General features: G+C 42.5%; 1 protein-coding gene across 1 annotated transcript in view; it reads left to right on the plus strand.

Moving 5' to 3' along the window:
- Window positions 1-15,409: 15,409 nt before the first annotated feature.
- CPT2 (carnitine palmitoyltransferase 2) overlaps window positions 15,410-25,204 on the plus strand; it is a 28,632-nt gene continuing 18,837 nt past the window's right edge. The window contains exon 1 of the mRNA XM_007164435.2: window positions 15,410-15,690. Within this exon, the coding sequence (XP_007164497.1) occupies window positions 15,539-15,690 (152 nt within the window). The 5' untranslated portion in view covers window positions 15,410-15,538. The remainder of the gene's footprint in view (window positions 15,691-25,204) is intronic.

Genomic DNA, 25,204 nt, shown 5'->3' on the forward strand with positions numbered 1-25,204 from the left:
TGATTCTCTTGGTTGTTTAGATTGTGGATAAACAGGCTGTTGCTTGGTTACTGGGGAGAAAGTCTGGAGGCAGCAGAGATGAGGAAAGCAGTGGGCCTGTAGAAAGAAACCTCAGAAGAGGCTCCTGAGAGGTTGCTGTGCCCGTGAGACACTGGGACCACATGATCTTCCACTTCTGTTAACTATGCAAGTTGGCAGTCAGCAGTTCCAAAGCCCGGAGAAGACAATTTCCCTCAAAACAGCAAGAGGTTCTTCCGACTCTGCCCCAACCCCTGCTTTTTAAAGTTCAAAATATCCTCTTCAAGCTATTTAGCTCTTTTCATAACTGTGTTTAGACAAATTGAATAAATAAAATTTACTTAACATTTCAAGTGCAAGGCCTTTGGTTGGTCACTGCATATTCTATGTTTGAATAAAATTTTGAGTTTGCACATCAGCAAGAATTGTGCCATGAAAATTTATTTACCACAAAGGCCAAAGGCTGTTCTCCTTGTCTACATCTCTCTTTACTTTCCCTTCTCTTCTCCTTCCCCTTGCCCCACCCATACTGAAATTCCTATCATTTCCCCATACCCATACCCTTCCTTGTCTGAGTCTTGCACACTCTGTTCCCACTACCTGGAATGCTCTCTCCTCGCAGTCCATCTAGTGTACCAAACAATCCTTTAAGACTAAATACAAGAGGGGGTTCTGGGAACAGGGCACACTAAGAAACACCAGGAATCTATCTTCGCACCTAGACAACAATTGCTTTGGCAGAATCTGTCTGACGTACCTATTCTGGTACTCTGGAGTCTGTTCCAGGCTTGCAACTTCCAGAGGAAGGCTTGGATAGTAAATTGCAGTTAATTTTGGTCAATTTCAGTTATTTGCACAGGAGCAGCTGCCCACCCTCCATCTGAGCCATGTGGTAGGCAGCTGTGCCTATGTTCCTGGAGTAGCTTGCTGGAGCTGGAGTGAGCAAAAAGAGTCCTGTCCTCCACATGTCAGGGGTCTGTGCTCTGATCGCCAATTGCTGCTTCTGATCACAGAGGCACAAAGAGGTGGCCCAGCATTGTTGCTGTACCTCCCCTATTGTTGAAAGCCCCTACCCATCCAGCCCAAGTGACTTCCAGGGAATTTAAAAGGCTGGTCCCCTTCCCCCTTCATTTTTTTCTTTTCTTTTTTTTTTTTTTTAAACATCTTTATTAGAGTATAATTGCTTTACAATGGTGTGTTAGTTTCTGCTTTATAACAAAGTGAATCAGTTATATGTATACATATGTCCCCATATCTCTTCCCTCTTGCATCTCCCTCCCTCCCACCCTCCCTATCCCACCCCTCTAGGTGGTCACAAAGCACCAAGCTGATCTCCCTGTGCTATGCGGCTGCTTCCCACTAGCTGTCTATTTTACGTTTGGTAGTGTATATATGTCCATGCCACTCTCTCACTTTGTCCCAGCTTACCCTTCCCCCTCCCCGTATCCTCAAGTCCATTCTCTAGTAGGTCTGCATCTTTATTCCTGTCTTGCCCCTAGGTTCTTCTGACCTTTTTTTTTTTCTTTTTTTAGATTCCATAGATATGTGTTAGCATACTGTATTTGTTTTTCTCTTTCTGACTTACTTCACTCTGTATGACAGTCTCTAGGTCCATCCACCTCACTGCAAATAACTCAGTTTCATTCCTTTTTATGGCTGAGTAATATTCCATTGTATGTGTGTGCCACATCTTCTTTATCCATTCATCTGTCGATGGACACTTAGGTTGCTTCCATGTCCTGGCTATTGTAAATAGAGGTGCAATGAACATTGTGGTACATGACTCTTTTTGAATTATGGTTTTCTCAGGGTATATGCCCAGTAGTGGGATTGCTGGGTCATATGGTAGTTCTATTTTTAGTTTTTTAAGGAACCTGCATACTGTTCTCCATAGTGGCTGTATCAATTTACATTCCCACCAACAGTGCAAGAGGGTTCCTTTTCTCCACACCCTCTCCAGCATTTATTGTTTGTAGATTTTCTGATGATGGCCATTCTGACCGGTGTGAGATGATATCTCATTGTAGTTTTGATTTGCATTTCTCTAATGATTAATGATGTTGAGCATTCTTTCATGTGTTTGTTGGCAATCTGTATATCTTCTTTGAAGAAATGTCTATTTAGGTCTTCTGCCCATTTTTGGATTGGGTTGTTTGTTTTTTTGATATTGAGCTACATGAGTTGCTTGTATGTTTTGGAGATTAATCCTTTGTCAGTTGCTTCATTTGCAAATATTTTCTCCCATTCTGAGAGTTGTCTTTTCGTCTTGTTTATGGTTTCCTTTGCTGTGCAAAAGCTTTTAAGTTTCATTAGGTCCCATTTGTTTATTTTTGGGGTTTTTTGGTTGGTTTTTTAAAAATTTATTTATTATTTATTTATTATTTATTTTTGGCTGTGTTGGGTCTTCGTTTCTGTGTGAGGGCTTTCTCTAGTTGTGGCAAGTGGGGGCCACTCTTCATCGTGATGTGTGGGCCTCTCACTATCGCGGCCTCTCTTGTTGCGGAGCACAGGCTCCAGACGCGCAGGGTCAGTAGCTGTGGCTCACGGGCCTAGTTGCTCCGCGGCATGTGGGATCTTCCCAGACCAGGGCTCAAACCCGTGTCCCCTGCATTGGCAGGCAGACTCTCAACCACTGCACCACCAGGGAAGCCCTATTTTTGTTTTTATTTCCATTTCTCTAGGAGGTAGGTCAAAAAGGATCTTGCTGTGATTTATGTCATAGAGTGTTCTGCCTATGTTTCCCTCTAAGAGTTTGATGGTGTCTGGACTTACATTTAGGTCTTTAATCCATTTTGAGTTTACTTTTGTGTATGGTGTTAGGGAGTGTTCTAATTTCATTCTTTTACATGTAGCTGTCCAGTTTTCCCAGCACCACTTATTGAAGAGGCTGTCTTTTCTCCACTATATGTTCTTGCCTCCTTCATCAAAGATAAGGTGACCATATGTGCGTGGGTTTATCTCTGGGCTTTCTATCCTGTTCCATTGATCTATGTTTCTGTTTTTGTGCCAGTACCATACTGTCTTCATTACTGTAGCTTTGTAGTATAGTCTGAAGTCAGGGAGCCTGATTCCTCCAGCTTTATTTTTCTTTCTCAAGATTGCTTTGGCTATTCAGGGTCTTTTGTGTTTCCATTCAAATTGTGAAATTTTTTGTTCTAGTTCTGTGAAAAATACCAGTGGTAGTTTGATAGGGATTGCATTGAATCTGTAGATTGCTTTAGGTAGTAGAGTCATTTTCACAATGTTGATTCTTCCAATCCAAGAACAATGTATATCTCTCCATCTATTTGTATCATCTTTAGTTTCTTTCATCAGTGTCTTATAATTTTCTGCATACAGGTCTTTTGTCTCCTTAGGTAGGCTTATTCCTAGATATTTTATTCTTTTTGTTGCAATGGTAAATGGGAGTGTTTTCTTAATTTCACTTTCAGATTTTTCATCATTACTGTACAGGAATGCAAGAGATTTCTGTGCATTAATTTCGTATCCTGCTACTTTACCAAATTCATTGATTAGCTCTAGTAGTTTTCTGGTAGCATCTTTAGGATTCTCTATGTATTGTATCATGTCATCTGCAAACAGTAACAGCTTTACTTCTTCTTTGCCAGTTTGGATTCCTTTTATTTCTTTTTCTTCTCTGATTGCTGTGGCTAAAACTTCCAAAACTATGTTGAATAATAGTGGTGAGAGTGGGCAACCTTGTCCTGTTCCTGATCTTAGTGGAAATGCTTTCAGTTTTTCACCATTGAGAATGATGTTGGCTGTGGGTTTGTCATATATGGCCTTTATTATGTTGAGGAAAGTTCCCTGTATGCCTACTTTCTGGAGGGTTTTTATCATAAATGGGTGTTGAATTTTGTTGAAAGCTTTCTCTGCATCTATTGAGATGATCATATGGTTTTTCTCCTTCAGTTTGTTAATATGGTGTATCACGTTGATTGATTTGCGTGTATTGAAGAACCCTTGCATTCCTGGGATAAACCCCACTTGATCATAGTGTATGATCCTTTTAATGTGCTGTTGGATTCTGTTTGCTAGTATTTTGTTGAGGATTTTTGCATCTATGTTCATCAGTGATATTGGCCTGTGGTTTTCTTTCTTTGTGACATCTTTGTCTGGTTTTGGTATCAGAGTGATGGTGGCCTCGTAGAATGAGTTTGGGAGTGTTCCTCCCTCTGCTATATTTTTGAAGAGTTTGAGAAGGATAGGTGTTAGCTCTTCTCTAAATGTTTGATAGAATTCGCCTGTGAAGCCACCCTTCATTTTTTTTCTTTTTTCCCTTTTGGGAGACAGACGTTAAACACTAAGAAATTCCAAAACAACTGCATATTTGAGGAAAATTAGAAAGTGTGTTTGGCCAGGGAAGGGCTGAGAAAAGACCTGAGAAGACCTTTAATTTATACCACAGGTTGGTCCTCAGCACAAAGACAACTTACAGCCATTAAAAAAAAAGAACAGTAAACAAAACAATAACAAAAAAACAGCAAACCCTGGGGAAGGGGGAGAATCTAGGCTATCAGCTCTGGGGTGGTGGAAATTACACCAGACTTGGGCTCTGATGCCTGGGTCTGGTTCTCAGCCCTGACACTTTGCAGCAAAATGACACTGAACCTCAGTTTCCTTTGCTGTAAAATGTAAATGATGATTGTTCCTCCCTCACAGGGTTGTTATAAGAAGTAAGACATTACACATGGGACATGTTTTTAACTGCTTGTTGCTGTAACATGTGAGAGATTGTTAGTAACTCAAGGAAGCAAGAGTTCCTCAAGCCGCAGTCTCAGGGTGATGTACCCAGCATGGTAAGTACACCCTTACTAGCAAATGCCAAGATGTCTAGACAACCCAGTCGGTTTATCTGAGTTTATTATTGAGAGCCACACAACAGGGAAATTACTCGTTGAGCTGATTGGACCAGATTTGGTTATTTATAGAGGCCCTTTGGAACTAGCCCAGGATCTGGAAGCAGACATTCTGGAAATGAATCCTAGATCCCAAATTTCTCTTTGTGTGAGCTAAGCGTTGTTTTCTCAGCTCTAAAATTGGGACTAAAATCTCTACTTTGTATGTGCCCTGTGACCCAGCAATTCTGCTCTTGGATTTTAGCCAAGAGAAGTTCTCTTACAGGTGTATAAATAAGGGGACATGTTGGAGGATATTCATCATGGTGGTGTCTGTGGTAGTAGGCAGCAAAGGGAGTGAAGGTTTTCACTGCCAGAGGAAAGGATAAGTAAACTGTGGTGGCTGCAGCTATAGGATTCTGAGAGCAGGTGCAAGCAATGGACTAGACGCACATACAGCAACCGGGATGATTCTTCAAAACCGACTTGGGTAAAAACATAAGAGGCAGGACATGTACCATGATACCACAGACATGAATAAAAACCAGAAGCACACATGAAACAAGAGAATATATTTTACAAGGATACAAGCATATTTACAGAGCTATATCAAATGCACTAGAATGGATGCCTATGAGTGGAGATTAGTGATGAGGGGGAAAATTGAAACCAGAAAAGAGCATTGCACAGACCAATGACAGTAATGGGCCATTAACCAAGAGGTATGATCAACTTGATTTCCTGCATCAAAAGTTAAAAAATATCCTTCCTTCAAGGTGTTGTCAGAATTATACACATTGTTCATAAGCATCCCTGGCACAGTGCTTGGCACATGGTAGATGCTCCATCAGCTTTTATTTTTAATTAATTAATTAATTAATTATTTTTGGCTGTGTTGGGTCTTCGTTTCTGTTTGAGGGCTTTCTCTAGTTGCGGCAAGAGGGGGCCACTCCTCATCGCGGTGCGCGGGCCTCTCACTATCGCGGCCTTTCTTGTTGCAGAGCACAGGCTCCAGACGCGCAGGCTCAGCAATTGTGGCTCACGGGCCCAGTTGCTCCGCGGCATGTGGGATCTTCCCAGACCAGGGCTCGAACCCGTGTCCCCTGCATTGGCAGGCAGATTCTCAACCACTGCACCACCAGGGAAGCCCGCTCCATCAGCTTTTTGTCTTTCACTCATTGAACACAAAATGTACCAAGTATCTACTTTGTGCTGGACATAGTACAAGGAGCTATGGAAGAGACAGACTGTGTGTCTCTTGGGGACTTGAGATGGCAGAGGGGATGTGATAGCATCAGGAGGAGGGAACCCTCATCTGGGATCGCAGAGATCATGCTGTCAGACCCCTTCACTTTCCAAATTGAGGCTGAAAGAAGCGACTTGTTCAAGGTCACACAGCAAACTACTGATGGAGTTCAGGGCAGCTATCCAGGTCTCCAGGGCCCTTTCCAGAGCATTAGCCAAGCCAGCACCTCTGAATCCTAGACCACTGTGAGGCTTGTCACACCTTTTACCCCAACAGTCCTCCCTGAGGCCCCTCCCTTGTTTAAACACCCAGCTCTGTGTGTGTGTGTGTATGTTTAATGGAGAAGGGAATCAACAGAGTGTTTTTAAAATGCAGTTTGGTAGCTAAAACCTTTCAGGAGACAGAGCTGAAGCTCTAAGGAGTCAGTCCTGTTCTTCCTCTTCTGGGCTTATCCAGCTGCTTGAGTGACCCTAGGTCAGAGGCTTCCAACAGAAGCAACCTCGACCCCCAGCCCTCAAAGTTGGCCCTCAAATCTTCCCACCCAAATGCTACTCCAAGGAGAGGGAGAAGGGTCCCTATAATCCCCTCCAGCCTTTATTATCCTTTTACTCATCCCTAAAATATCTTATTTCCCCCAGGTGACAGGTCCTCCAGAGGAGTAAGGAAGTCTCTGACGGAGCTCCAGTCTCTGAGATTTGATGGAGGGGATGGGGAGAACTCTGGGCTGGTTCATGGGGTGTTGTGTCTCGGGCAGCAAGTCCTTGTGAAGGCTCCAGGAAAGTGAGGAGGTGGTCAGAGAAGCCCAGAGGAGGAGGGGTAGACATGACAAAGGGGAAGGACCAGTCCCTGAAGACTCTGCCAACATCTTGCCAGCCTTGATTCACAGGGCTATAATAGCCTTTTTCTACAATTTTAGAAAAACTCAAAAGTTTTCCCACAGATTTCAAAATGAGATTGGCAAAGAATGGAATAACATACTGACTTTCCAGGACAAGCATGATCAGTTACGTGTCAGATATCAAGAGAGATGAAGGGGAAAGAATTCTCTCGGGGATGGGAACTCTCCATCTCCTGGGAGTTCGGCACAGCCCTGAGCTGGGATAATGGCGATGCTGAGGAGAAGCAGGACGGCTAACATTTAATAAGCACTCTCTCTGCCCCAGGCACTGTGCTAAGCCCCTACTAGATTATCTCCATTTAGATCTCACACAGCAACCCCATGAGCTGGGCACTGTCATGTGCCCATTTTACAGATGAGGAGATAAAAGATGCAGAGTTATGGCTTGCCCAGGATCACACTCCTGGGAGCAGGATTGGAACCCAGATTGTCTCACAGCATAGTCCATGGCCCTAACTGCTAAACCAAACAGCAGCTAAGCCATAGTCTGGTCATTAGGGATCTCCCAGCAAATGGCTGAGAACGCGAGATAAATCCTTTCCACTCAGGGTAGGAATCCAAGTGCCCATCATTCAGTGCTCATTTTCCCTTAGGAATATTTTTTAGGAAATGCATTCCAGGAAAACATCAATCTATAGCCCCTGTAGCATACTTTTGCTTTCTGTATTCTCAGTATCACCGCTAATATTTTTTGGCGTGCTCTCTGCGAATTGAACAGCAGGGGTTTTATCACATCTAACCTTCCTTCCGTCATAACTGATTTCCAGCAATTTTTTTCAGAACTCTCAGCAGCACCACTGTTTATGGAATGTTTGGATAAAATTATTATAAGATATTTAAAGAGATTTTAGAACACAAAAAGTAAATACAAGCCACCACGGTTACTCGAAGAAATTCTGGAGCGTGTGAACTGGAGCGTTGCTGGTTCACACAATTTTGACGGGAACCGGCAAGGATTTCTGTTTACCGGCTAAGGTGGCGCCACCATGTGGCAAGAATGTGAACACCGTTCACAATTGACTTGGATAGCCAGTCTTGAAGTTGTGGGTCCTGATTAACTGTTTTTAATTCAGAAGAGTTGCATTATTCTAAAGTCGTACACATAAAGTCAGGCTTTATTAGCATCTCATATCATACCATTTCAAATTATCAGGGAGCCTCTAAAGTCCAATGTGGGTGACCTATAGATCATGGTTCAAGACTCCTCCTCCTGTCACTTTCAGCTGATTAAAGTCATGTGTAGTAGATGGAAATTCTGATAACCTAACATTAGGCGCATCATAGAGGGGACTTGGTTGCACCCTATCTGGCAAGTCCTCAAAAATATGGTGGCACAAAAATAAACTCAAAATGGATTAAAGACCTAAATGCAAGGCCAGACACTATCAAACTCTTAAGAGGAAAACATAGGCAGAACACTCTATGACATAAAACACAGCAAGATCCTTTTTGACCCAGCTCCTAGAGAAATGGAAATAAAAACAAAAATAAACAAACGGGACCTAATGAAACTTAAAAGCTTTTGCACAGCAAAGGAAACCATAAACAAGACGAAAAGACAACCCTCAGAATGGGAGAAAATATTTGCAAATAAAGAAACTGACAAAGGATTAATCTCCAAGATTTACAAGCAGCTCATGCAGCTCAATAACAAAAAAACAAACAACCCAAACCAAAAATGGGCAGAAGACCTAAATAGACATTTCTCCAAAGAAGATATACAGATTGCCAACAAACACATGAAAGAATGCTCAACATCATTAATCATTAGAGAAATGCAAATCAAAACTACAATGAGATATCATCTCACACTGGTCAGAATGGCCATCATCAAAAAATCTACAAACAATAAATGCTGGAGAGGGTGTGGAGAAAAGGGAACACTCTTGCACTGTTGGTGGGAATGTAAATTGATATAGCCACTATGGAGAACAGTATGGAGGTTCCTTAAAAAACTAAAAATATAACTACCATACGACCCAGCAGTCCCACTACTGGGCATATACCCTGAGAAAACCATAATTCAAAAAGAGTCATGTACCAAAATGTTCATTGCAGCTCTATTTACAATAGCCAGGACATGGAAGCAACCTAAGTGTCCATCATTGGATGAGTGGATAAAGAAGATGTGGCACATATATACAATGGAATATTACTCAGCCATAAAAAGAAACGAAATGGAGGTATTTGTAGTGAGGTGGATGGAGTTAGAGTCTGTCATACAGAGTGAAGTAAGTCAGAAAGAGAAAAACAAATACAGTATGCTAACACATACATACGGAATCTAAGGAAAAAAAAAAGGTCATGAAGAACCTAGTGGCAAGACGGGAATAAAGACACAGATCTACTAGAGAATGAACTTGAGGATATGGGGAGGGGGAAGGGTAAGATGTGACAGGGTGAGAGAGTGGCATGGACATATATACACTACCAAATGTAAAATTGATAGGTAGTGGGAAGCAGCCGCATAGCACAGGGAGATCAGCTTGGTGCTTTGTGACCACCTAGAGGGGTGGGATAGGGAGGGTGGGAGGGAGGGAGACGCAAGAGGGAAGAGATATGGGAACATATGTATATGTGTAACTGATTCACTTTGTTATAAAGCAGAAACTAACACACCATTGTAAAGCAATTATATTCCAATAAAGATGTTAAAAAAAATATGGTGACAGATCGACTTTAAATGGCACTCTGAAATTGAACCAAAGAACCTTGGGTTTTCTGGGCCAGAAGAATATGAACGACAATATGGTGACCCTTTGGGAAGGTACATGTTATTCGTGTGAATTTAGTCACAGTCACAAGCTTGCTTTGGCTCAGTAGGGTGTCTTTACATATATCTGATTTGAGAACCCATCCTGGATAGATTTCATTGGTTAAACTCTTAAAGTTCTGAGTCGTGTGACCTATGCCTGTCTCAAAGGATTGTTGTGAGGATTAAATGGCATAACATTGGTACAGCACACAGCAGAGGGTGGCAGTCAATAATTTTTGGTTGCTTTTCCTTTTACTATTTGAAATGTGTTTTGTAAATTACAAAGTGACAAGTGTCATTGACAAATACTTGTTTGTATGATGTAGGTGGAACTGGTCCAGTGGAAGAGACCAGTGTTTCTTAAATGCTAATGCACCTGTGAATCACCTGAAGATCTTGTTAAAATGCAGATTCTAGTTCAGTAGATCTGGGATGGAGCCTGAGAGTCTCCATTTCTAACAAGCTCTCAGGTGACTCCAGTCCACCAGCTGCACTTGAATACCAAAGGTATAGAACAGTGATCTCAAGCAGACTGTACATTAGAATTACCTACTTGTGAAGTGTGGACTCTCAGCCCCAACACTAGATCTACTGAATCAGAATTTCCAAGGGTGGGATTCAGGCATTTACAGTTTTAACAAGCGACCCAAGTGATGCTGGTGCTCAAAATCTTCTTAAATCTCCTCTCCAGACAATTCTGATTCATTCAATCAGCTGATATTTGCTGAGCTTCTACTCTGTGCCATGCATTGAACTTGGTGAGGAGGACAAAGCATATGATAAGTGCTGGACACTGAGTGCTTTATACGGGACAGGGGGTGTGAGGGTTCAGCCAGACTGTTCAGTCAAGGGCAAGGAAGGCTTCTTCGTGGTAGGGGAAGTTAGGACTAAGTTTAAAAGATGAATTGGACCAAGTAAGAACAACAAGAAGACATAACATGCTAGGAAAGACTTGGGTTTACCCATGGGAGGGGTAAGTAGCTAAGTTAGAGAAGAAATTAGGAACAAGATCATAAAGGGGTGCTAGGCTAAAGAGTTTGACTTTCATTATGAAGTCTAGGGTTTTAAGAAGTATCTGGCAAATAGCAAACACAATAAATGTTAGCCCTCATCATTAGCATTATTGTATTATTATTATTCTTCTTAATGTCAGTTTGTGGTTTAGAAAGATTATACTGACAGCATGATGGAGAGGATTGGAGGGGACCTAAACTGGAAACAGGACAGGTGGTCACAAACTATTACAGTAAAGCAGTGAAGGACTTGGTTCCTGCAATAATTTAAAAACTCATACCTGCATGAACTGTTGCAAATTCCTTTCACTTACAAACTTGAGAAGAAGTCAGTGTAAAGATTAGTCCAATTTTATTTTTTATTTTTTTTCACAGTTAAATGCTAATTATTTTGTTTTATTTTTTTTCACACATACACACTGTATTTTATTTTTACAAGAGATAAAAACTGACACCAAGCATTGTAAATGGATGACCACAACAAAAGCAACGATTGTAATTACCAAACATGAAACACACTCATACTATGTCATAATATTCCAATTTTATTAATAAAGGAAGCTGAGGATCTGAAATAAACTGACTTGTTTAAGGTCACATGACAAGTACATGGGAGAACCTGGCCTGACTTCCCTTCTGCTGCCCACAAGGTGCAGCAGGCAGAAACCCTATAAGAACACTGGGAAGGTTACGTTCATTCCTCTTAGTTGGTGTGTTGATTGGCCTGGCCTCGAAGGGACCCAGAGTTCAGCCCTTGCTGCCGTTAGCTCCATATTCCCAATTATGGAAATTGTGGGAAACTGAAGCTCCCAACACTAGGATTCTCAGACAGTTTTGAGAGGTACCCGGATGTGGCTTCCAACTTTTCCCAACATGGTCTTGAAGCTGATGGGATAATGGAAGCAAAGCAGCCATAGCAAAACTACAGATATTGGAGCAGATGGCAGAGGTGAGTGGTGAAGTTATCTTGACCCATCCTTGTCTTCTTTCTCAGTTTTTGGGTTTTTTTTTTTTGGCTGTGCCATGTGGGATTTTAGTTCCCTGACCAGGGATCGAACCTCACCCCCTGCATTGGAAGCCCGGAGTCTTAACCACTGGACTGCAGGGAAGTCCCCTTGTCTTCTCTCTATTAAAGACATGACCCTTCCTCCAATCCATTCCCTTTCATTTCCTCCAGGACATTCTCCATCAGTTAATTTCCACCTCTATTTAATCTCTGTCTTCCCATTGGCTCCTCCCTCTCAGCCTTCAAATTTGCTCCAGTCTTGCCCATCTTTAAAGGGTCTCCCCGTCTCAGTCCTGCCATATTCTCAAGAAAGGTTGTGAGGAAAATAAAGAACTCTCATGCACTGTTGAAGAGAATGTAAATTGGTGCAGCCACTATGGAAAACAGTATGGAGGTTTCTCAAAATATTAAAAATAGAACTACCATTTGATCAAGCAATTCCACTTCTTTGTATATATCCAGAGGAAATGAAAACACTAATTTGAAAAGGTGTATGCACCCCTATGTTCATTGCAGCACTATTTACAATAGCCAAGATATGGAAACAACCTAAGTGTCCATAGATGGATGAATGGATAAAGAAGATGTGGCACATATATATACACACGCACACACACAATGCAATAGTACTCAGCTATAAAAAAAAGAGTGAAATCTTGCCATTTGAGACAACATGGATGGACCTAGAGGGTATTATGCTAAGTGAAATAAGTCAGAGAGAGAAAGACAAATACCATATGATCTCATTTATATATGGAATCTAAAAAACTAAACAAACAAAACAAAAAATCAAGCTCATAGATACAGAGAACAGATTGACGGTTGCCAGAGGGCAGGGGGTTGGGGGGTGGGCAAAATGGGTGAAGGGGGTCAACAGCTACAATCTTCCAGTTATAAAATAAATGAGTCATGGGGATGTAATGTCCAGCATGATGACTATAGTTAATAATACTGTATTGCACATTTGAAGTTGTTAAGAGAATAAATCTTAAAAGTCTTCATCACAAGAAAAAAAAGATTTTTGTGACTATGTATGGTGACTAATGGTAACTAGGCTTATTGTGGTATTCATTTCATAGTGTATACAAATATCACATCATTATGTTGTCCCCCAGAAACTAACTTAATGTTATATATCAGTTATACTTCAATAAAAATGTTTATTGTTTTTAAGAACTTTGGTTTTCAACAAGAATATTACTTAAACCTGTCCACCATGTTCTGCTTTTTCATAGTTAATTCGAAACAGAGCAGAACTCTGGGATTACTTTGATACAATTTATTCTTCAGAATTTTTCTCTAAGTAGAGGAACTTTCTTGACCCTTACACAGCAAAATATGGTGTTTCTGGTCCTCCAGTTCATGTTTATCCTTAATGTGACACAAGCCCCAGGGCCATACCAAGAAGAAAGAAGGCAAGCACCTACCCATGATAGGCCCTGTGCTAGAAACCTAGGTACATAAAAGAAAACAAGATCTCTGCCTTGCATAATGAATCATAATATAGTTCTGTTTTCCATATATAACAGTAAAACATTATGAAAAGTGCTGTGGAATCAGAGGGAGAAACTTGTTCTTGTGGGAAGCAGGAAGGATGAGGATTGAGGAAGACTTCATAGAGATTGTGAGTTTTGAAATGGGATTTGAAGGATGTTAGAGTGTACTAGGAAGAGATGCATGGAAAAAACATTTCAGACAGTAGGCACAGCTTAAAAAAAAAAGCATGGAGTGAGGACAAGTTCTGGGAATGGTGAACAGTTCAGTGTTACTACAGCATAGGGTTCTTGGGGTGACATCATGGGAAGTGGAGAACCAGGTGGGTGCCAGAAAAAGGCCTTGGACACCCGTCTGAGGGGTTAGATTTGTTATTATTGGCCATGCACCTCCAGAAGTCTTTTGAGCCCCTCTTCAGCTATTAGACTTGATGGGCACATTCCCTGGCCCTCTGTCTCTAGAAATGAGCCACTGCTCTTCTATTAGGTTCACTGTTTCTTCCGGGTTCTCTGAACCCCTTAGCTCTACACAGCTCCTGATGTTTGCCTCAGGTTTCAAGGCTTTGAAAACTGTCTGGATTTGGAGTAAGCTTTTTCAGAAAGGATTTGATATTCTCCCTCTGGTCCTATACACTACAGGCAAACGGCACTGATGTTTTAGACTTGGGTCTAAACAGTGCTGTCTGTTCTCCCCTCAAGGGAGGAGGATTAGACATTCAGTATTTTTAAGTTTCATGTTCAGTTCTTAGGGATTTGTAGTCACCACTGAATGAGTGTGGGCTCATTAGTGAGTGATCTTCCCGTTCAACCAGGGGTTACCTAACTAGATAAGGACAGAGTTGAGACCAAAACTCAGGTCTCTTGACTCCCAGTCCAGAGCTCTTTTCAGTGTGCTCCAGCTTCTGGCACTGCTTAGTCAGTTATGGGACAGAGCAGATGTACTGGGCTACCTCAAACCCACAGGGCCACGAGTGAGAGCGGAAGCTAAGGGAAGGTCCTGTTCCTGGAATGGAATTCTGTACCTCAAGCCAGACAGCATGATTTTGTGTCTTTTGATACCTCCTTTTCTTCTGTAAAATGGGAGCAAAGCCTGCTTAATCCTAAACTGCAGTTGAAAGCAAGAATGGGAGTGTGGTGGGGTTGCTTTGTGATGGGTAAGGGCTGATAGGTCTCTTTTCAAGTTGTATAATCTTAGAGTCGGAGTTGGAAGGAAACTTGGAGGTGATCTGTGGGGACACGCAGCCTCATGGGGTCCACTGAGCATGGAAGGCTTCCTAGGGCCAGAGGCAGAGCTTCCTGTCTTCGGAAATGTTCAAACTGAGAAAGGATGTTCTAGCAGAAGGAATCCTGCTCTAAAAAGTGTTTTCTGCAAAGAAGTGGTGGCTGGATGGGAGACTCCATGGTTTCCGGCTTCTGCACACATTTTCTCTATTAATTTTTTTTTTTTCCTGCCGCGTTGCATAGCTTGCGGGATTTTAGTTCCCCCACCAGCGATTGAACCCGGCCCACGACAGTGAAGGCGCGTAGGTCCTAACCACTGGACTGCCAGGGAACTCCTGCACACATTTTCTCTAATACCGGCTCAAGTGAGCTCGAAGGGCAGCTCGGAGGGGCTAATCACGGTATGTCAAAAATCTTCTGCTGGGCAAACTTGACGGGTGACTAGTAACGACAGCAGCCACCATTTACTGCTTACACCGCCAGGCACCGTACACACCAAGTTGTTTCATTTCACATCTAGGAACGTGGGGGCTGGGTTGAATATCATACCTCTACTTCTCAGATGAGGAAAGAGAGGTTTAAATTTTTTCCCACGATCTCCCAGGGACAGAGTCTGGATCAAATTTATCAGATTCCAAAAGCTTTTTTCGGTTTCTCTTTTTCTCCAGTTCAGTTTCTATCTTGTTCCAAAACAGGAGAAGGGTGTGGCTTCGGAGCTCGGTTTCCTGCCGCCTAGAAAGCAGAAGAGAGACCAACAGAGCCGGGAAGAGACCGCCGTGCTAGTCCCGCAGTGGGCTGGACCCTCTGAGCCTCGGTGGGCCTGTGGGCGGGCCCATCTGCGGGCGGGCCCATCTGTGGGCGGGCCCATCTGAGGGAGGGGGCCTTCCGTGGGCGGGCCCTTCCGTGGGCGGGGTCAGAAGGCCGGAAGTTGTTCCGCGGACGGGCGCAAACTGAACGCGAGTCCCTGACGGGCAGTGAGGGCTGCGGCCTGCTCTTTGTAACCAGAACTCCGCGTTCTCCGCGTTCTCGCTGCTGCCGTCTCCCGGGACGATGGTGGCCGGCCTACTGCTGCGCGCCTGGCCCCGGGGCCTTGCCTTTGGCCCGGGAGCCCCCAGTCGGCTCCTGAGCACAAGCTTCGACCCAGGCCAGTACCTGCAGCTGAGCATCGTGCCCACTATGCACTACCAGGACAGTCTGCCCAGGTGAGCCCGGCCTCCCGGCCCCCACCGTCCACACGAGCCGGGGTTCGGCCCCAGCGTCTCTCCAGTCACTCACGCCTATTCTACTGAACCCTCTTCCGCTTCCAAAGTTTTACCTGGGACGCTGCCGCATTCTCCAATCTGAAAATCCTGTGACTTTCAGGATCTCATGGCACTGGAACATCAGAATGCCCAAATTCTCTTCCAGAATCCCCCACTCCCCCACAGCCATTATTCTCTCAGATTTTCTCTCTTGAACTCTTCTCCAACTCCTCCAAAAAACCGACTTCCAATCAAATATCTAATTGTCCCTCACATTTCTCCCTGAAAAATGTCCAACCTGCATATCGCCAACACTACCCTTAGCCCTCCAACTAGGTTGTCTTCCCGCATTCCTGCACAGAATATGGATGGGTCAATTCCTGATATATAATAGTTCCTCTCCCTCAATTTCTCCCAGCACGCCACCTTTTTCATGCCTGTTACTCATAACCCTCAGCCCCACTCCCCATGCCTCCAGTCCTCTTGTATTTTAGCACGCTGTCCTCCCCCAAGCAGATTCAAGTATTCATCTTACCCTCCAAGTCCTCAGCATTCTAAGTCCAGTCTTCACCTGGAAACCTTTCACCCCTACCAAACCTTCCTCAACACTACCCCCACCCTCCTCCCTAACCCACATTACCCCCTGCAGCTTCAGCCCACCCTCACAGAATTCTAGGCAGCACCCTCAGTACTCCTCCCCAAATCTTACCTTATTCACATTAGATACAGAGCCCACCCAAATTCTGTGCCTCCTCACCATAGCTACTCCCCCCCACTCCACCGCTTCTAAAACACTTCTCCCAGAATCTACTTCCCCTGTGAAACACAGCTCCCATACATCTTCCTCTCTCCTTCCCTCATCCGGTATTTTCTTTAATTCAGCTTCCAGTTTGCCCAGTCTTTGAACTCCCAGCCTTACTCTAAGCTGCCAGGTCTCCTCCAATATTAGAAATGTCCCTAAATTCCTTCACCCGCTAAAACCAAACTTTAACTTCTCTACCTACTCACCAGATAGTTCCTGGTGCCAATTTCCAAATTTGTTTCAAAGAGCCTTTTTACTTCCTTTCTCCCCAAACTGCCATCAGGGATCTCCCTCCCAGTCCAGGGGCTGGAGACCCTACCCCATGAACAGAACAAAGACTGTCACAGGCATCAACCCCAACTACTAGGTTGCTGTTTTTCTCTACAGCCGGGAACCCCATAACCCCTTGTCATCACTGCCCACCCCCATCCTCTCAGGAGTATCATCTGAGGGATTCTTGTGAAATTACAGTGTGCAAACATCTCAAACAAGTTAAAATGAGATTATCTAGCTCCAATCCTACTGTTTAAATTTGGCAGGAGGATGGGGAAGAGAAAGAAAAAGTCTCTGTGCCTGTGAGATACGCCTTGACCTCCTGACTATGAGCTGAGCCAGTATGTGGGGGAAAGGTGAGGAATGACAGAGCCTATCTTCACTTGCCAAGCCCAGCAACAGATGGCCTTTAACTTTCAGACAGTCCCAGGCCCCACCCAGGTGTAAGATCAGAGGGGTTTTCTCCATTTTCGAATTGGAAAGCTGGGAAGAATATTAAGAATATCAAGGAATATCAAGATCATTTCCTCCAATCCACAGCACAGATATCTCGGAGCTACAAACAGTAGCGCTCATCACCTGTGTATAACTTTAAATGATGACTCCCTCCCCAGGCCTCCACCACCTCACCTGTGAGTTGGAAGTTAGATGAGATTCCTTTTATCTGAGATTCTGGAGAGGTAAAATGAATTGTCTTTCACACTCGTTTTGATGTCACACTTGGTGAAAAGCCCTGGCTTTGAAGTCTGGTAGAACTTAGTTTCAGATTCCGGATCTGATACTCTTTCTGTATAGCTTCAGGCAATTCAGTCAACCTCTTTGAGCCCTAGTTCTTACCTGTAAGGTAGGAACAGAACACACAATTCATAGGACTATTGTGAGGCTAGAGTGAGGTAAGATGCCAAAATAGGGAACTGTCCTTATTAGTTGGCATGGGAAGGACTAGTCCCTTAGTATTAAGTGGTCCAACTGGATCTCCCTTCCTCCTTCCCTCTTCCTTTTCCTATTATATCACTGCCTTTTAATCAAGTGGCTTTGGACTTGCTTTCCTCTAGGAAGCTTTGCACTATCGTTTGCTTGTTTTTTTTTTTTTTTTTAAACTTTTGGGTTTATTTATTTATTTATTTATTTATGGCAGTGTTGGGTCTTCGTTTCTGTGTGAGGGCTTTCTCTAGTTGCGGCAAGTGGGGGCCACTCTTCATCGCGGTGCGCGGGCCTCTCATCGCGTCCTCTCTTGTTGTGGAGCACAGGCTCCAGACGCGCAGGCTCAGTAATTGTGGCTCACGGGCCTAGCTGCTCCGCGACATGTGGGATCTTCCCAGACCAGGGCTCGAACCCGTGTCCCCTGCATTGGCAGGCAGATTCTCAACCACTGCGCCACCAGGGAAGCCCCCATTTGCTTGGTTTTTAGGTGTTACGTTTTTATCTTTGCTCTTTTTCAGTGTAGTCAAATATACAAAACATAAAATTTACCATTTTAACTATTTTTAGGTGTACAGTTCAGTTAGGTGTTTTTTTTAGGGTTCTATTTATACACACTGAGCAGTTAATCTCAGAATATAAAACTGCAAGTCCAAAGGAGAGAAAGGGTGGAACAACCTGACCTACACATTCGCATTATTAATTTGATAAACATTTATTAATAGGGATTTGGAGACCAGTCAGTCATGGTGAGGAGCTTACTGTATAGTGGGGGAGATTTAACAGGTAAACAGTTATTATATAATGGATAAGTGGCAAGCAGCATCTCATGGTGGTTACAATCATGAGATAGGAGTCAGATTTGATTTTTTTTAAATTAATTAATTAATTTATTTTTGGCTGTGTTGGGTCTTCGTTGGTGCATGCGGGCTTTCTCTAGTTGTGGCGAGCGGGGACTACTCTTCGTTGCAGTGCGCGGGCTTCTCATCGCAGTGGCTTCTCTTGTTGCGGAGCACACGTTCTAGGCATGCGGGCTTCAGTAGTTGTGGCACGTGGCCTCAGTAGTTGTGGCTCATGGGCTCTAGAGCTCAGGCTCAGTAGTTGTGTTGCACGGGCTTAGTTGCTCTGCAGCTTGTGGGATCTTCCCGGACCAGGGCTCGAACCCGTGTCCTCTGCATTGGCAGGCAGATTCTTAACCACTGCACCACCAGGGAAGTCCCGAAGCATGGAGTCTTAACCACTGGACTGCCAGGGAAGTCCCTCTGACCATTTTTTAAATCAGATTGTTTATTTGACATTGAATTGTATGAGTTGTTTATATATTTTGGACATTAGCCTCTTATTAGTCAAATCATTTGCAAATATTTTCTCCTATTCAGTAGGTTGTCTTTTTTTTTTTTTTTGGATGGTTTCCTTTGCTTTGCAAAATCTTTTAAATTTGATTAGGTCCCATTTGTTTTTGTTTTGTTTTTGCTTTTGTTTCCTTTGCCTTTAGGAGACAGATCAAAAAAAATATTGCTGTGATTCATGTCAAAGAGTGTTCTGCTGATGTTTTCTTTTAGGAGTTTTATGGTTTCCAGTCTTACATTTAGCTCTTTAATCCATTTTGAGTTTATTTTTGTGTATGGTTTGATAAAGTATTCTAATTTCACTCTTTTACACGTAGCTGTTCCATTTTCTCAGCACCACTTAATGAAGAGACTGTTTTTTCTCTATTGTATATTCTTATTTTTCTTTTTTTCTTTTTTCTTTTTTTAAAAATTTATTTATTTATTTTTGGCTGTGTTGGGTCTTCATTTCTGTGCCAGGGCTTTCTCTAGTTGAGGCAAGCGGGGCCACTCTTCATCGCGGTGCGCCGGCCTCTCACCATCGTGGCCTCTCTTGTTGCGGAGCACAGGCTCCAGACGCACAGGCTCAGTAGTTGTGGCTCACGGGCCCAGTTGCTCCGCGGCATGTGGGATCTTCCCAGACCAGGGCTCGAACCTGTGTCCCCTGCATTGGCAGGCAGATTCTCAACCACTGCGCCACCAGGGAAGCCCCTCTATTGTATATTCTTGCCTCCTTTGTCATAGATAAATTGACCAAAGTGTGTGGTTTTATTTCTGGGCTCTCTCTTATGTTCCATTGATCTATGTGTCTGTTTTTGTTCCAGTACCATAGTGTTTTGATTATGCTAGCTTTGTAGTATGATCTGAAGTCAGGGAATGTGATATCTCCAGCTCTCTTCTTTCTCAAGATTGTTTTGGCTATTTGGGGGTCTTTTGTGTTTCCATACAAATTTTAAAATTATTTGTTCTAGTTCTGTGAAAAATGACATTGGTATTTTGATAGGGATTGCATTGAATCTGTAGATTGCTTTGGGTAGTATGGTCATTTTAATGATATTAATTCTTCCAATCCATTAACAAGGTATATCTTTCCATCTGTTTGTGTCATCTTCGATTTCTTTCTTCAGTGTCTTATAGGTCTTTTACCTCTTTAGTTAGATTTATTCCTAGGTATTCATTTTGATACGATTGTAAATGGGCTTGTTTCCTTAGTTTCTCCTCCTGATAGTTCACTGTTAGCATGTAGAATGCAACAGATTTCTGTATATCAATTTTGTGTCCTGCAACTTTACTGAATTCATTGATGAGCTCTAGTAGTTTTTTAATAGTGTCTTTAGGATTTTCTATGACATAGTATCATGTCATCTGCAAACTCTGACAGTTTTGCCTCTTCCTTTTCAATTTGGATTCCTTTTATTTCTTTTTCTTGTCTGGTTGTTGTGGCTAGGACTTCCAATAGCATGTTGATTAAAGGGACAAGAGTGGAATTCCTTGTCTGGTTCCTAATCTTAGAGGAAATGCTATCAGCTTTTCATCATTGAGTATGTGTTAGCTCTGGAGTTATCATATGTGGCCTTTATTATGCTGATGTGTGTTCCCTCTGTACTTACTTTGTGGAGAGTATTGTCATAAATAGATGTTGAATTTTGTCAAAAGCTTTTTCAGCATTTATTGAGATGATCGTAAGGGTTTTATTCTTCAATTGGCTATCGTGATGTATTACATTGATTTGTGGATATTGAACCATCCTTGCATCCCTGTGATAAATGCCACTTGATCAGGCTGCATGATCTTTTTATTGTATTGTTGGATTTGGTTTGCTAATATTTTATTGAGGATCTTTGCATCTATGTTCATTGGTGATATTGGCCTGTAATTTTCTTTTTTGTGTGGTATCTTTGTTTTTTGTATCACGATGATGCTGGCCTCTTATTAATAAGTTTGGAAGCATTAATTCCTCTGCAGTTTTTTTTGGAATAGTTTGAGATGGATGGGTGTTAACTGTTCTCTACATGTTTGGTAGAATTCACCTGTGAAGCCATCTGGTCCAGGACTTTTGTTTGTTGGGAGTTTTTAAATTACTGATTAAATTTCAATACTGTTAATTGGTCTATTCATATTTTCTATTTCTTCCTGGTTCAGTCTTGGGAGATTGTACATTTCTAGGAATTTGTCCATTCCTTCTGGGTTGTCCATTTTATTGGAATATAGTTGTTCATAGTAATCTCTTACGATCCTTTGTATTTCTGTGGCATCAGTTGTAACTTCTCCATTTTCATTTCTGATTTTATTAATTTGGGTCCTCTCTCTTTTTTATTTGATGAGTCTGGCTTAAAGTTTATCAATTTTGTTTATCTTTTCAAAGAACCAGCTCTTATTTTCATTGATCTTTTCTATTTGTTTTTAGTCTATTTCATTTACTTCTGCTCTGTTCCTTATGATTTCTTTCCTTCTACTAACTTAGTGTTTTGTTAGTTCTTCTTTCACTAGTTCCTTTAGGTGTAAGTTTACATTGGTTATTCGAGATTTTTCTTGTTTCCTTAGGTAAGCTTATAGCATTATAAACTTCCCTCTTAGAACTGTTTTTGCTGCGTCCCATGAATTTTGAGTCATTGTGGGGTTTTTTCCAGTTGTCTCCAGGTATTTTTTGTTTCCTTTTTGATTTCTTCAGTGACCCATTGGTTGTTTAGTAGCATATTGTTTAGCCTCCACATGTTTTTGTTTTTTGCAGTTTATTTCTTGTAGTTGATTTCTAGTCTCACAGCATTGTGGCTGGAAAAGATGCCTGATATGATTTCAGTTTTCTTAAATTTTCTGAGGCTTGTTTCGTGGCGTAGCTTGTTTTGAGGCTTGTTTTGTGACCTGTCCTGAAGAATGTTCCATGTGCACTTGGAACAGTGTATTCTACTGTTTTGGGATAGAAGGTTTTTAATGTATCTATTAGGTTCTCTGGTCTAACGTGTAATTTAAGGCCAGTGTTTCCTTATTGATTTTTTGTCTTGATGATCTGTACATTGACGTAAGTGGGGTGTTAATCTACCCTACTGTTATTGTGTTACTGTCAATTTCTCCATTTAGGTCTGTTAATATTTGCTTTATGTATTTAAGTGCTCCTATGTTGGGTGCATATGTATTTAAAATTATTATACCTTCTTCTTGGATTGATCCTTTGATCATTATGTAGTGTCCTTCTTTGTCTCTTGTAACCATCTTTGTCTTAAAGTCTATTTTGTCTAATATAAGTATTGCTACCCCAGCTTTCTTTTGATTTCCGTTAGTATAGGATATCTTTTTCCATCCCCTCAAATCAGTGTGTGTCTTTAGATCTGAAATGAATCTCTTGTAGGCAGCTTATATATGGGTCTTGTTTTTGTATCCATTCAGCCACTCTGTGTCTTTGAATGGAGCATTTAGTCCATTTACACTTAAAGCAATTATTGATATATATATTCTTTTTTTAACATAAATTTATTTATTTATTTATTTTTGGCTGTGTTGGGTCTTCGTTGCTGTGCACGGGCTTTCTCTAGTTGTGTCAAGCGAGGGCTACTCTTCGTTGCAGTTCACGGGCTTCTCATTGCAGTGGCTTCTCTTGTTGTGGAGCATGGCCTCTAGGCCCACGGGCTTCAGTAGTTGTGGCACGCAGGCTCAGTAGTTGTGGCTCAAGGGCTCTAGAGCGCAAGCTCAGTAGTTGTGGCGCACAGGCTTAGTTGCTCCATGGCATGTGGGATCTTCCTGGACCAGGGCTCAAACCCGTGTCCCCTGCATTGGCAGGTGGATTCTTAACCGCTGAGCCACCAGGGAAGTCCAGATATGTATATTCTTATTGCCATTTTGTTCATTGTTTTGAGATTGTTTTTGTAGTTCTTTTTTGTTCCTTTATTAGTTTTGTTCTCTTGTGATTTGGTGACAATCTTTAGTCTTACCTTTGGGTTCCTTTCTCTTTTTTGTGTGTGTTATCAATTATAGATTTTTGGTTTGTGGTTACCGTAAGATTTAAATATAGCCATCTGTGTATATACATGATTGTTTTTAGTTGCTGGTTTCTTAATTTCAAATGCATTTTAACAACCCTGCATTTGTACTCTCCTTCTATATCATGATGACAGTTTTTGACATCATATTTTAGATCTAATTGTTTTGTGTATCCCTTAACTGCTTGTTGTGGATATAGATGATTTTACCACTTTTTTCTTTTAACCTTCCTACTAGCTTTGTATGTGGTTGATGATCTAACCTTTTTGTATATTTGCCTTTACTGGTGAGCTTTTTCCTTTTCTAATCTTCATGTTTCTAGTTATGACCTTTTCTTTTTTGCTTGGAGAAGTCCCTTTAACATTTCTTGCAAAGCTGGTTTGGTGGTGCTGAACTCTTTTAGGTTTTGCTTGTTTGAAAAACTTTTGATCTCTCCATCAAATCTGAATGAGAGCCTTGCTGGGTAGAGTATTCTTGGTTGTAGGTTTTTCTTTTTTATCACTTTAAATATGTCATGCCACTCCTTTCTGGCCTGCAGAGTCTGCTGAAAAGTCAGCTGATAACCTCATGGGAGTTCCTCATGCTTTTCCCTTGCTGCTTTTAATATTTTCTCTTTATGCTTAATTTTTACCATTTACTTACAATGTGCCTTGATGTGTTCCTCTTTGGGTTCATGCTGTATGGGACTCTCTGTGCTTCCTGGACTTGGATGTCTGTTTTCTTTCACATGTTAGGGACGTTTTCAGCTATTATGTTTTCAAATATGTTCTCTGCCCCTTTCTCTCTCTCTTCTCCTTCTGGGACCCCTATAATGTGAATATTAGTACATGTGATATCGTCCCAGAGGTCCCTTAAACCATCCTCATTTCTTTTCATTCTGTTTTCTTTTTTTTGTTCAGCATGAGTGATTTCCACTACCCTGTCTTCTAGCTCATTTGATCTGTTCCTCTGTATCATTTAGCCTACTGTTGATTCCTTCTAGTGTATTTTTCATTTCAGTTAGTGTATTCTTCATCTCTGTTTGATTGTTCTTCATATTTTCTAAGTCTTTGTTAAAAACTTCTAACTTCTTGCTCTGTGTATCCATTCTTCTCCTGAGTTCTATGATCGTCTTTACAGTCATTACCCTGAACTCTTTCTCAGGTAGATTGCCTATCTCCACTTCACTTAATTCTTCTTCTGGGGTTTTATTTTGTTCCTTCATTTGGAACATGTTCCTTCGTCACTTCATTTTGCCTAACTTGCTGTTTTTATCTCTGTGTATCTGGTAGGTTGGTTATGTTTCCCAATCTTCGAGAAGTGGCCTTTTGTAAGAGATGTCCTATGCGTCCCAGTATTGCACTCCTCTTTTGTCACCAGAGCTATATGCTCTAGGGGTGCCCCTAATGTGGACTGCGTGGGTCCTTCTCCTGTGGTGGGCTGACTACCATGGGCAGTCTGATAGGCTTGGTTGTCCCCTGGTCTGGTTGATTGCCAGGCCCTGCCGTGTGCAGAGGCTGCTGGCTGCCGGTTGGCTGGGCTGGGTGACAAGGCGGTTGGCTGCAGAGCTCCGGCAGTCCCAGGGCTAGTGCTGGCTCACTGGTGGGCAGAGTCAATTCCTGGGGTCTGGCTGCAGGGCCCGGGGGGCCCAGAGGTTCCAGATCTGGTGTTGGACTGCTGGTGGATGGGGCTGGCTCCTGACACAGCTGGCTGCGGGGTCAAGGGTGTCCCGAAGTTTGTGTTGGCCTGCTGGTGGGTGAGGCCAGGGCCCAACCAGTCCCAGGGCAGGTGCTGCTGGCCAGCTGGAGTCTGAGCTGGGTCCTCCAGCTGTGGGGCTGTTGTTGCCCTGGGGCTGGTGTCCACCAGCTAGTGGGTAGGCTGGTCCTGAGGCTAGAGCAGGCTTACTGGTGGGCAGGTCAGGGATTTGAGGGCTAGTGCCTGCTCACTGGTGGGTGCATCTGGGTCCTGTGGTCTCTGGCTGCAGGGCCCCGGGGGTCCTGGGTCTAGTGCCTGTGCACTGGTAAAATTCATACTTTTAAAGTGTACAGTTCCATGGGGGAGGGTTATATAATCACAGAGTTGTGCAGCTATCACCACTATCTAATTCATCACCTCTCCCCGTCATTAGTAGTCATTCCCCATTCCCCCCAACACCCTTGGTAACCACCAGTCTACTTTCTGAAAAGTGACTTGTTTA

The sequence above is a fragment of the Balaenoptera acutorostrata genome, chromosome 1, assembly GCF_949987535.1.
Source record: "Balaenoptera acutorostrata chromosome 1, mBalAcu1.1, whole genome shotgun sequence".
Taxonomy (NCBI): domain Eukaryota; kingdom Metazoa; phylum Chordata; class Mammalia; order Artiodactyla; family Balaenopteridae; genus Balaenoptera; species Balaenoptera acutorostrata.